The sequence below is a fragment of the Acanthaster planci genome, linkage group LG01 (assembly GCF_054643075.1).
Source record: "Acanthaster planci isolate LZ-2023a linkage group LG01, COTS_SCS, whole genome shotgun sequence".
NCBI classification, from domain to species: domain Eukaryota; kingdom Metazoa; phylum Echinodermata; class Asteroidea; order Valvatida; family Acanthasteridae; genus Acanthaster; species Acanthaster planci.
In genome coordinates this window covers 19,235,192-19,249,392 of record NC_141777.1, presented here as the reverse complement: position 1 = coordinate 19,249,392, position 14,201 = coordinate 19,235,192, and the positions used below count along the sequence as shown (strand labels likewise).

At 39.7% G+C, this 14,201-nt stretch overlaps 1 protein-coding gene across 8 annotated transcripts in view; it reads right to left on the bottom strand.

Annotated features, from left to right (window-relative positions):
* LOC110988366 (uncharacterized) overlaps positions 1–14,201 on the bottom strand; it is a 66,107-nt gene that overhangs the window by 29,024 nt on the left and 22,882 nt on the right. For 7 of the 8 annotated variants that reach the window (XM_087133605.1, XM_087133611.1, XM_087133601.1 and 4 more), the window contains exons 4-13: positions 12,536–12,598; positions 10,572–10,629; positions 10,161–10,253; positions 6,652–6,768; positions 5,581–5,673; positions 4,616–4,798; positions 3,138–3,298; positions 2,419–2,494; positions 1,581–1,838; positions 635–887 (exon numbers count right to left, since the gene is read on the bottom strand). In XM_087133605.1, coding sequence (XP_086989731.1) covers positions 635–887; positions 1,581–1,838; positions 2,419–2,494; positions 3,138–3,298; positions 4,616–4,798; positions 5,581–5,673; positions 6,652–6,768; positions 10,161–10,253; positions 10,572–10,629; positions 12,536–12,598 — 1,355 coding nt within the window. Of the gene's footprint in view, positions 1–634; positions 888–1,580; positions 1,839–2,047; positions 2,183–2,418; positions 2,495–3,137; positions 3,299–4,615; positions 4,799–5,580; positions 5,674–6,651; positions 6,769–10,160; positions 10,254–10,571; positions 10,630–12,535; positions 12,599–14,201 lie in introns of those variants that run through there. The other variant, XM_087133627.1, reaches the window with a different exon arrangement.

The following is a 14,201-nucleotide window of genomic DNA, read 5'->3' as shown; positions in this document are numbered from 1 at the left end:
TCTATAAGCTTTTATAAGCTTTTGTGAAAAGGACAACAACAAATCGAAGGTAAATATGCTGACTGCTATTCTTGGCCACGAAAATCAGACACTTTTATCTCAAAAAAAAAAAGTCCATCAGACAATTTGTTCTTAATTTTTACTTGCCCAAAAGAAGAAATTACTTCTTCCGGGCAATCAAACAACCGTTAATGTTGAGGCCTGATCTGGATCATCCTGCTTATAAAGACCAGAGATCTTAGTCGCAAATTTCAGGTACAAGTCTCTTAGGTGTTTGAGTTTAAACATCAGTTCTGTAACTACGAACACAGATAAATTTTCATGTTAAGAAAAGCAAAATCTCTCATCAAAAAAGAGATACAAATACATCTTTTTAATTAAAGCTACCTGTGAACAATCTTTCAGGATGGCTGTTATAATGGACATATTTTTTCATCTATTTACAACTGGATGCAAAGGGAATACCACATTTTGCTTCTCTAGCCAGCGCTGCAGGCTCTTTTGTCCTACTCAATTTGTTTGACTGATTAGAAGACACAGTAAGTCCCCCTTGTGATTTAGTTGACTTAAGTTACAAATGTTTGCCTGTGTCCTTGGCAATGTGGTGGCTCTTTCCAATGTCCTGTGCACAAACCTGACTCTGGCCTAGAGAACTCCAAGCACAGCACCTCGGAGTCGTGGGCCTCAATCTTGTGCACCTCGTCCATGAACTGCATATCGTGGATGCGGACATTGCCTGACCGGTCCCCCGAGGCCAGGAACTGCCCGTCTGCACTGACACTGGCACAGCGGATCCCGTTTTTGCCTTCTAAGCTGTCCGCCTTGTCTGAGTCTGTACTGCACAGGTGTTCCAGCTGGTCGTCTGCGTAGATAACTTTCAACAGTTCCTATGCAGAAAAAAAAAACAGTTTCAAGGGGGGAAAATTAAAGCCTTTTCCTGTCACGCAAAAACAATGGAAAAAATACAGCATATTTACATGTATGAAGCATACATCCAGCAGTACTGCTGGTCAGGGCATTATTACAATTATTACCCCTGTTCATCTAGCCAAGAGACCATTTCAGCTGCCAATATCACAGGGCATCCTGTATTCTTGCTTCTACACTCACAGGTGCCTAGTTATGTTCCAAGGTGGGGAGAGGTGAGTAGGGGTAACACGACTGGCCCAATGTCACAACTCACTACTAGCTGCTGGATTTGAGCATGCCCCCGATTTCCTTTGATAACGTATCGGTACCCGCGCCATCACTGCACTGAAGGGACAATTTCTGTCGGTCGGAAAGTTGAGTCTGAGTTGCAGGGACAAAAAATTTGGCCCCGTAACATTTTGGCCCCGACAACATCTACGCTTCATGATGAGTGAAAGCCCCACCACTGCGGGACAAGACTGTGTGCATTTTTTTTTCTGAAGTTGGGCTATGACTCACTGAAATGGAGAACATTTAACAGTAGTTATTAAAGTGTCCTGCTCAAGGACTAAAGAACTTCAACCACAACTCTAGTAGCAACAAACAAACGACGCTTGCTAACAAATCAACCTCAGCCATTCAAAGACCCTCCCCCTCACCCTCCTGCTTACATTGCTGTAGATATTCCTCTTGAACGTGTCCGTGGTCATCGCGGGGTCCACATTCCAGATCCTGATGGTGTCGTCGGAGGAGAAGGTCAGGAAGGAGCCTGGTGGGAGGGCCTCCTTGTTCCCGGCAGTCGGCGAGGGGTACATCTCCGCACCCCATATGCAGGAGGAGTGGTACAAGAAGGAGCGCTGCTTGCCTATCTTCTTGACATCGTGCACGTCCCAAACGTACATACTGTGGTCGTTGTAGACGCAGGTTGTCTAAGTACAAGAATTGTTTGGAAAGAAAACAACTGATGACGGTACAGCCAAATTAAAACTTATTTGTAAAAAAATCAGACAGTATACCCATTCTTAATGATCAAAAGGCAGTGAATTTTTTCTTGAAAAGATGGTACGACTACCAACTGGTTTTAAACATTTTCCTGGTTTCCTATGAAACTCTGACTCCTATTTTTATCGATACCCACCCTCGTCAAGATGATAGCTGACCTCATTCTTCGGGCAGGCATGCGCAGTGCCGCCACCTAGTCCATTATTTCACAAAACCAAAATCTCACTCCACACCAGTATCGCTGCATTACGCACCTCGTCGTCCATTGCACACCTGCAGTTGGCTCATTATCATTCCCCAAGCCCTCATTTGGTTTTAAACATAAATGTACCAGTACAAAAACTGCTCCATCACAATTTTGTTTGCTCATGAAACCAAGTGTCATACAACCGAAGCTTAACAAGTCAACAATCCTCCAATTCCCAGATAATTGTTCACACTCTACAGCGGGATACGCTCACTCAGTACACAAACACTGAAAATAATTAACTCAAATTCTAAACTTACTTTCTTGCTGACATCGTCATGAGTTATTGCAATAGCTGCTGGGTATCTTGCATTCTCACGGTGGGTTATCATGTGACTGTGAAATGCAAAGACAGACACTATAATTTGTAAGTTTGCCAATAATACAGAATGTACATGTATTTGTTGGTTATGCTAGATTACATACATGTACATGTATCTACGGTACATGTACATGTCTCTGCAGTGTTGAAATAGAGTCCATCGTACTATAAGCACAATAGCCTTTTCTCAAATTACTTCTTTCATTTAGTGTGTAGAATCTCAGACTATCAAGTTGTGTAAACTTGATAGTGTGTGTTTTTTAAGTTTTGTAATGCAAGTGTACCTTAGCATGCACTGTAACACTGCAACTTCTGGTCTGTTGAATACTCTGCACAAAGCCAACTCTGTTGGCATCCACACTGTTTTGCCAAGATTTTCCATATTAATGCTATGGGTAAGTGAGGGTAGGCAAATCCTAGTAGGTTTCACATGCCCATATGGTACAAGAGCTTTACCGTCGCTAATCAAAGCTACCGAAATTCATGGTTTCTTGACTGGTCTTTCTTGATAAGTACTTCAAAACAAAAAAACACAACAACTTTACAACATAAAAAGCTGATGAAATGAAGTGCAATTCACAGCAATGGCTTGAGCCACTGTTTAGTGAGGTTTCTTGCTCAATTTCCCTTGGTAAAACAAATGTTTTTCTTTCTTACCTTGGGTCAATGCCATCGGATACATTAACGCCCAAGGAGTGCGGCCGTGGAAGTGTTGCAACAAAGTTTAAAGTGGAAGCATTGAACAGGCGAACGATTCCGTCCGCACAACCGACAAAGAGATACCCTTCACTTGCGATGATGCAGTAAGCACTTGTGGTCTAGTCAAAAGAGGACACAGAAAATAACACTTTGAGTTTGTTTTCTAACAACAGTTTGGAGGAGATGGTACCAGTATTACAACGCTTGCAGATCTAAATTTGCTGCTAATCTAATCTGTTTATTTTTCTAGAACTTTTCTGAAGCTAAAGTATCGTTGCATAGAGAAACTGGGTTTAATACATGCACATGGAATAATGGAAAAGAATGGTCAGGTTAGGTCATTTCATACTAATAATCAGAAAAGAACGTGCCTATACACATACCTGTGCAAATCACAATATGAAGTCAAAGGAAAGTGTAACTGTGTGCTTATTGCTGATTTCAAAGGTTGGTTTCAGGCTGTCTTTCCCAAAGTATATTTTGTTCTGTTTTGTGTTCACTTCCCTTTAAAGGAACCAGGAAATAGAAGTATTTTTATAAATTTTACTAAACACCCTTGAAATTGCATCTTTGGGTTTCAATTAACCTCATTTTAAATTTTTGTTTTGCAATTTTAACCCATATTTTGATGCTTTTTGTTTTCATGCAAATGTATGTTTGCATATTCGTGAGCAGAACTATGATGTCATCCAAGGCATTGAATCTCAATGTTGCACTGATTTACGCACAGAAAATTTCTAGATTTTTTTAACCACTGCTATGGCAGATTTTATTTTCTTTGGCAATTTACTGCTGTGTAAGTATATGGCAATAATCCAGCAAAAAACCTTTTCACAGAAATGTTCCCAGATAGCAAAGTTGGGATTCACAATTTGAACATGAAAACGTGCAATCTTAACCATGTCTTCCTGGATTTACTTGTCCAGAAATGCTTGGTCAATTTTTAAATGTTTGAAAAAGTGCACCGTTCAAATTCACATAACTCAAAAAAGATGTCCAACAGTCTTCATACACGGAAGAAGAGTACAGAGATACACACAAAGTGATTCTGAGAAAAATTCATTTCCTGGTTCCTTTAATGTGTTTCACTCCCAAACAAATTACATGAACCATAAATGAACCTTCTCAGCTTACATGTGTGGACAACAAGCCCACAATAACCGTGTCTTTGGAGAGACACCTTTACATTCCTGTGGCATTCTCTTGCTGCTTTTTGACACATTCCAATAACACTGGAGCACACTTTCATTTTGTCATTACAGTACTGTCATGTAGCTAACAAAAGAGATTTACAAAAACTTGATAGTCATATCTGATGTTTAAAATTACTTTTCTGAAAGGAAACTTGTGAAAAATAAAAAAAAAAATCTCTCATCCCAAAGGATGTGAGAAACATGTCACTCTTGACAACATGCTCAGCCAGATAGTGTTCTTACCCTCAGCTCCACCCACTTGTCCAAGAGTCGCTGCTCGCTGAACTCACATAGGAGACCAGACTTGGTGACAGCGTATGTCTTGGCCTGGTTAGCACCGAGCCCACAGGCCACTGAACAGAAGTTGTTGTTTCTCTGCTCTCCTAGGAGGCCGGCACGGCTGTTCAGTGGAAACGTTTCTCTCGTCTGTAATCAATCAAACAAAAGAAAATTAGATTACAGTGACTTTCTTCGACAAATTTCCCTTATCTCTAATCAGCTTCACATTTGGATGGGTCTACTCTAGCAAAAAGGACAGGTTGATAAGGTCCTCCTGATTTCCACAGTGTAAGATATTTTGAAGGCTCAGAACCCACAGGTAAACGTACATGTGTATGTTTATGAGCTCTGGCAACTTGAGGGTCATTTTGTAAGACTGGGCCACATTTTGGCAAAAACCAAAGGAAATTTGGTCGTGAGCCAGCCTGGGGCCAATTTTATAGAGCTGCTTAAGCATAAAACCTTGCTGGACAAATCAGGTTACCAGCCAAAACTCCATGTAATGTATATTGGTTTGGAACGGTATTTACCTGTCTTTTGGTTAGTATGACAATCACACAGATTTTGAGATGGTAACCTTTGTTTTTTAAGCAAGGTTTTTTGTGCTTAAGCAACACATATGTACAAAACGATGCGTGTTGTACATGTACATCATTTGAGAATATTTACGCGCTTGCACAAGTTCGACCCTATCAGGGCCACCATATGCTGACGATATCTGAGCTGATGTGACGTCAGGTGCTTCACTTTCAAATGACCTTGCCTACGTGTGTTTTTTGTTTGACAAACCACATTAGCTCCACAGGAATGCTCTATCACGTGAGCTTCACAGGTTCAGTAACTCAACATTTAATGAACTGGCATTCAACACAGCAGAAGAACTCAAGCCTCTGGGAAAAGCCATGCTACTGTCCTTAGGTCAAGCATACCTTGCTCTTGCTGCTCATGTACCAAAATCGAATGCTTCGGTTCCCCGCAGTCACAAATCGGCTGCCGTCTTCAGAAAAAGATAACCCAGCCACCTGAGCAGGAAAAAATGGGGTATGTACATGTACATGTCCATCTGTATGTATGCAACAAAAGGTACATATGCACATGTAGGCCTATACAATGTGTAAGACTGTGGTCACATGGATACATGTAGTAGTCCCAAATCCAATGCATCCTTGAACATGTACATGTTCTTGGAACAACAGCAAATTGAATGGCGCACCGGTATCTGGTGCAACCAGCACACTAAATCATTGATATCCAGAAACTGCTTATACATGTAACTTTTTGCACCCTTGTACATTGAATGTATATAGACCTTTTTCACCCACATGACTACGGTAAATGTAAACAATACCACCACGTGTGGACTGCCTCGGCCACACTATATAATCGCATATATTCCTATGGGCAGCTTCAAGCGTACAAGTGAATGCTGCATGCTTGACTAGTTCATCTTGAATAGGTAGATTACCATCACAACACATCGCGGTCCAGCATGATCCTGACATCACAGGAAAAAGGTCCATGGACGTGCTTGTTTAATATGAAGACAAAATTGGCAATCTCATTTTGTCCAGAATGTGCCTTAGCCTAAAGATGTGGCATGTACAAGTTGCACCTCACAGTATTACATTACATGTCTGTCTCAAAATGTCACTGTCACAGATTCTACATGTACTATAGATTTAACAGGTTGCAGTTCTACACACATGTACATCTATGTACTGCCACAAAAGAGCAACAAGTGTGATGACTTTCTGAACACGTTCTATTGGCAGACATTAATTTTGTCCAAGTGAACATCTAAATGCACACATACATGTACATATATATGCAAAATTATACAGTTCGTGTCAATGTACTTGTAAGGTCCAGGAATACCAGTCTGTAGGTCATCGTCCAACTCTGACCTGGAATTCACACATCCATCCGGTCTGTAACCAGCACTTGTATACCAATGGGCAGACACATTCTCAACAGACATGGTTTCAGGTTCAACCCCTTACCTTGACGGATATTTTGCCGGCGGCTAGCTTGCTGCCGTCCTTCCAGTTCCACACATTGACAACCATGTCGTGCTCCTCGCCCACGGACACCACATATTTCAGGTTGGGTGAAAATGCCTGAATCAGAAAACAGCAACGAAGACAAAAACTGATGTCAGATTTTTGGGGTCAGATTTCACCAAATGCAGTGTTCAACATATCTTTAAGAAATTCCAGCACATGTATTTTCTTATCTCAAAATGGAATCAACAACTTCCCTAAACCTACATGCACTGGTACAATGTACTGTATTGCAACTTACAACAACATACAACAACTTACAACAACATACAACAACTTACAATAACATACAACATACAACAACATACATGTACAATGTCATACCTGTACATGTACGGCAATCCTGTTGAAATTTACATGTGCATATATGTACATGTATATATTACTGTTATATAACTGTGCCTGCTTGACATATTGCTATAACTTTTGAAAAAGTTCAAAATATGAATCAACCTTGAAGTTTTCACAATGATACATGTTTCTACTGGTTTTGTGTTTTGTGGAGTTTGGCACCTGCTTATTAGTGAGCAACGCAAAAGCAATTGAAGATGCAACAATTAGTAACCACATTTTCAAACTCATTGCAACAAACCATCTACATGTATCTGAACTGATTAATCCCAACATGGTATGACAGTTCACTCTTATGTTTACTCGGGTTCCCAAGATACATGTACATATACCAGAACGATCCCTCACTCTAAAATGAACTTTGAAAGGTTCGCAATATCCTGAGGGCAAAAGTTCAAGTGCAAGTACACGAACATGAAAGCCAATCCCTGTCATCCCTGTACACCACACTCCCCCAAATTCCTGTCCTATTCAGGCTCATCTGTCGATGAATCAGGGCCATGTGGAGTGGGCTGGCATCCCATCATTCAGCGTGTTGTCACTGGGGAGTTCACCCTACCAATCGGGCCAGAAAGCTCCACGTGTCCCCCCCCCAGGCTGGCCACGCTGCATTGTTGGGATGCACTTTCTGACAAACTTTTCTTTCAGTGCTGAATGAGTTGCAAATTCACCGAGTTGTCAAGGAAAAGATATTGTGTTCATAAATGCTATTCTGACAGTTAGTTGATGGTGCTGGTACGTGATGTCACATACATGTACATGTACTTCTCTTACACGCAGTCATACATGTACAATGTACATGTAAGTATTTGAACTCGCACACATATATGTACGGCACCTGCAGTCATTTTGAACTGGCTTTTTAACAAAAAGCATTTAACTGAACAAATTTCTGATAAGGAGTGCTACTGATAGCTACAAACATCCCTTGACTGGGTTATTACAGGAGTGACATTTCAATTGACCAATTTCAAAACAAGATGCCGATAAACGCAGCAAGAGAACTGTATGGAGTAAGAGATTGTTTCATTTCCATGTAGGTACATGTAAATCTGGAACTATGAATGCATGAAACTCTTTGGAACACCGGCTCTTGTGTGTTTTACTGGCTAAATATTCCAAAGAACTCTTTTCCTTATTTGTACCGGTATGTGCCATAATTGGGTTGTTCTCTTTCTGATGATGCTGCATGTGTACATGTATGTACTTAAAATGCTACTTGGCAAAATGTGTAACTTCTAATGGAAAATGTTTTAACTGCAACTTGAACATATATGTACATGTAGTATTAATAACAAATAATTGTAAATGGGTCAATCCATGAAGTTGGGGCACAATTTGTGACGGTGTCAATTGTAACATGGGCTCTGTAAATAAGAACAGCTATTTCCCTTCATGTGGATTCCAAATTGACATTGTTATACATCTTGCAAGGCTGAATACAGAGGGGTGTGTTATTTTGACAGAGTAAATGATCTACTCTACAGATCATGACAGGTGGTAGAAGTTACCCATGTACCGGTAAGGAGGACACCATCACAAATTGTGCCCAAACCTCATGGAATGACCCAAATAACCAAAACTGTGAACAATCAGTGTTGTCATAATCAATACTGTTGCACTAAAACCAACATGTGACATGACATCTCCAGCTGTGTCTAACAAAAGGGACCAAAGCCACACTTGATTGAGGTGAAATATGAGAACTACATGTACATGTACTGGTACACACTTGTATCTCTAAACCAATATAAAGCTCATCCCTATTCTAAAAAGCTATCTGCTCCATACATGCATCTCTGTGGTCCGACTTTGACTAGTCTTTTACAAAGAAAACTAAAATTTTATGTGCATATACACATGTATGTAAGTCAATCTATCAAATACTAGATTTTAACTATTTTGGGTGGTACCGGTACAGTACATGTACAGTAATTATGAGTCAATGACAGAGAACAATTATTCCTTTTTTTAAAGTTTACGATTAAGTTCAAAATTCTAGAGATTGAAATGCACCTCAATAACACGTGCAAGTTAGTGTGATAACTGGCAAGTGTTTTGATCAAACTGCCCTCAAAGAAATGTACATGTACATGTATGTACACTGTATGTATCAGTGTCAATGTGACACCCTGTAACGTGCACTTGTACATGCACATGTACCATGTGTACACCTATGTGTTTATGTACAGTACATGTACCAGAACATACACATATATGTAGGGAAAGATGAGAATTTACTTAACCTGAAAAATGCTGACAATCAAAATGCTTTTCATCCGAACCTATTGTACTTGTATACATTTGATTTTTGTATTCCAAATGCAGTACAGGTGTCAGTGAGTTACAAAAATGTACACATACATGTATTTCTTGCTATGATGACTGCGGCGGGCTTCAGGTAAAAGTCATGGTTTGACTGTAATAAGTGCACAGTGAATAGGAATCAACAGGCACAATTGCTGTAATTGCAGCAATGCACTATGAATGTCCACAGCCCGCCTACATGTACATGTGTGCATGTGGTACATGTAGTAGCCTATAAAATGACAGCCTTGACATTCCGCATCCATACACACACAGTCCGCATCATGTTCCCATTGTAGGAGGACATCACAGACCTAATGTGACAGACAAATCATCTGCCACTGATATCCCAGATGCTGCTTCTTCGTGTACAAACAAATCCAGACGGAACATCTGCCCCACTCCATCACGTCCGCCTTTCACACCTCAACCATCAAACAAATTATTGGTGCAATCACGTGGAGGCGGTCCCCAACATCAATTGGCTGATATGACAGAAGCGACGGGGGCTACTTTTGACGAATGATGGTGGTGGTGCCTTGGCGACACAAGTAATGAGGACGCAATGGTATAACTTGGTCTTGCCATCAATTAGGATCCGCCCTGTAAACCGCATGCAGCACCAAATAAGCAGGGACTATTTATCCAGTTGTCTAGCTGATTTATTGCCTCCGAAGCAATCTTTCTCTTTTATTTATGCTTGAGCCCATAAAGGTACAGCAATGGTTACGGGCAAGCATACGCTGATGTACACGTATGCCCGGACTGCTTGGCAAAATGAATGCGCTTACCACACAGTTGATACCAAATTTGTGCCCGTGCAACTCTGCCAACTGCGTTCTCTCCTCAACATCCCACACCCGCACAGCTGGCTTGTGACCATACTAGAAAAATACAGAGGGAAAATATAAAATGTATGACATACATGTATAAAGGTTAATTGCAACCGTACCGTTAGATACTAGAGCTGCGTATGCATTGCCATCAAATTAGGAAAAACTATATTTATGCATATCGTCGTGCCAAAGAGCATGAAATGAGTTGCTGAGAGTATTTACAGTAAAACATGTACACGTATGCTGGTACATGCACCTTAAAAACTACCCACGTAACGTCCTCTAATCATCCCTAATGCCACACTACAGTGAGAAAGTGACACGTCTTCACACAGATCATAATTAAGATTTCCTAATTTCTCTCACCTCTCCGGAAACCACATTTTTACCATCGCCAGATATAGCAAGAGCTGTTATGGTTTTCCTGCAATTTCAAGAAGACAAAATTTATCGATGACGATCAGCTTCATCTTGGAATAGGCCACAAATCTGTTGCTGTACGTGCTGCATACAGGCCTGCAGATGGTCAAACATGTAGCAAACAGTAACAACTATTTTGGTACTAGTAATTCACCATGTGCTGAACTTAAATGTATGTACATGTATAGGCATGCTATGCATGTACCTGATTGCTGACAATATGGGAGTTTCACAAAAGTGTGCCCCCAAGAGTTTGCAATGCGTTGGCCAATCACAATGCGCGAAATCTGTGGACTCAATGTGCGTTTAAAGGATTGACAGATTGTGTGCGTTGTGATTTGCCAACGCGTTGCAAACTCTTGGAGGTGCACTACTGTGACTCGTCCATATTGACTTCCCATTTTTGGTTAATATGGTTATTTTTTACAAAACTAAAAGATCCAGCTGTGCCAGTCAGCATAATTCACAAGCAAAAGCATGATACATCTACATTACATGTATGTGACAAGAAAAACTACCGGTGTGAAACACTGAAAAGGAATTCCGTTTAATTCAGTTTCTCTGCACTTGCGAAAATGATTCATAATCAGACTTGCATGGAAACTGCTCACTTCTAAATGTACTTCATGCACACATTGTACACGTACATTGAGCACACAAACTACATTTCTGTGAAATTTCCTGATGAGAATTCCAGCACACTTTTCTTGGCCATTTAATGGCCATCACTTAAAGTCACACCTTATGAACTTACAAATTTCAATTCCATCACTATATTTACACGTATCACTCGAACTGAATTTAACAACAACAGGAAAATATTGTGTGCATTAACACTGTGTCACTGTGGCTCATGTAAGTTTGAAGATTGTATAGAAAAAAAGCTTTCTCTATTGCCCCTAAAATGAGCTGATTTATGGTGTACTAAATTGTGCACAAGACCATGTACCAGTACATGTGTGTTGTGCACAGTACATACATTAGCATGCACCTACTGGCATGGTACCAATCCGTGTACAATTGGAAGATCAACTGTAAACACGGAAGGTAAACTGAATTGCCCTCATAGTTAACAAGACCACACGACATTACACAATACATGTATATGTGATACACCCTGAGAATGCGCAAGATACATGTAACATATCCTGAAAATGTAAAAAGATCTCAGGTATGAAGCTACACATCTATCTATAGGCAGAATAAAAAAACGAGTAAATCTGCTCATCTGAGGAAAAAGTTGCACCTGCTGAGCAGATTTTGTGTAATAAATGAAGATATACATGTACATGTGACAGCCAGCTGAGAAGCTGTGCCAAGCGATAAAATGCTGCATCAGGGAAGGATGTGGTTGTGGCCAGACATACATGTACAGGGTACCGGTACCTTTGTGCCAAGTCCCTGGCTACTGGTGCCCTATGAATATCTTTAAAGAGGAATATGTACAACTACCGGTATCAGCCAAACCCTGTTGATCAGAACTTCATGTACATATGTATATCAATAACATTTTTGCTGGTCAACCTTTTTGTGCTAAGCAAGCATTTTTCTCTGCCTGAACAATTTCATAAAATCGGCCCCAACTGGCAGTTAACTGAAGTTAAGCTAATGTCATCATAAACTCACAGGGGACAGGAAATTGGAATATCAAAGTGGATGCAATAAGGAAATCCTGAATTTGTTGGCTTATTTCACAAGCCATAATGATATATGGTCATTAGTGTCTCATGTACAGTAAGTGAATGTACATATGCACAACGGGTACGTACACATGTACATGCACAGTGAGCCTGGTATCAACCATTTTGCCAACTATGTATAGGTACATGTACATGTACTTGAAGCCAACTTCGGTGAAAACATTCTCTGTTTAGGGGTTAGTTGATGAGAAGCTTTCCTTTTTTTCTCACCTCGAATGGCTGAATATGTGAGACTGCTTGTTCCTTCTTGGGTTGAACAACACTATAACACACCTGAAAATAAACAAAACAACCACTTTTATGAATTGAACACAAAATGATTTTTTTTTTTAAATTTACTTTCCACTTTTATCAAGAAATGGTAGAGGCAAATTACAATTGTTTGATCCAATCAATTTCTCTTTTGAAATATCCTCAGAAAAAAAAGAAGTAAAAGTACCTATACACTGTACATGTAGGGCCTACACTACTCATAAAAGTTAAGGACCACTATTTTTGTGTATACATTTTTTATGAGATATTTTCCTGCTGAAAATATCCATTTGATTTAAAAAAATTTTTTATTCCAATGAGAACACCATCTAGACAAACAAAAACTGAAAGCACTAGACCCCACTAATTACTTGGAAAAAAAATATAAGTTGAGAAAAGTGGTCCTTAATTTTTTTTAGTACTATCTGTACCGGTATGTACATGTACCAGTAAATGTGATCTGATGATTGTGTGAAATGTGTGAAATTGATCTTTCCTGGTTAATGAGGGAAGTTTGAAATCCTATGACTGAAAAAAATTGTCCTCGCAGATTTATTTTTAAAAAAAGATGCAATGTACAGTAAAGAACATTTTGAAAATGACTACTTTCAAACCGCATTTCAGGAGTCATTTTTTTTTTCAAGGTAGGGGCAGTCAAAGCAAAACTTCAGTCTTAAGCAACAAATTTTGAACAGCTGGGGGTGCAGAAAAAATGTATGTGTTGGCACTATAACCTTTGCCACAAGTGCTGGAATCACTGGCACACCAGTCAAACATGATCTATCACTCAGTAGTTTTCTTGGTAGAGGTCAGGGAGATGGCAGTGTTCATGACAGTCAACCCAGACTTGTTACTGAGATTTGTGCCACAAGTTCACATTCAGAGAACAGCGTGCACTGTACAAGCTGTATGCAGCAGAAAGCCACACTACCAGACCTTGCAAGTGCACATTGTTCAGTATTAAAGAAAGGAGAAGGGCAAGACAAGTTGATCAAATTGAAATTAAAAGCTTACGATTAAAAGAGGAAATAAAGTGACTGCACGCCTCCCCTAATTTACATATATTCACGGGATCTACATAAGAAATAAGAACGGGCAATTTGTGTTTGCTCTCTTATGCAATTTCAATTTCATTCTTTTAAATTTTAACTTAGTGGGATTATTTGTGATGCAAACAACATTGACAAATATGTCATCACTCAGTTTGTCTAATGTGTACAATCCCAAATGCATTGAACAAATTTATTCTGCCGTATTTGGATCATATATTATGAGCACGTACCGGTACATGTGAACATGTGTATTGTATAATGTAATATGTACATGTACCACAGTACTCTGCATGGTGAGTAGTCATTTGTACAAGGTTGAAAACTATGTCTAGGTGTAATTACTTTCTAAAACATGTTTCCCTTTTGCAACCAAAGGTTTAGTTCATGTACATTTCTAATGCAGAATTTCTAAACTTTATACTTGTGTACCAGGACACGTAAATACTCCACAACAAAATAAACCAAAAACAAGTAAAACAAAAGCATCCTCCATACTAATGACAACCTAAATGCACATGTATTTCGATGACTGTTTTTTCCGTCAGTCAGGGAATGACACATACAAAAAGGAG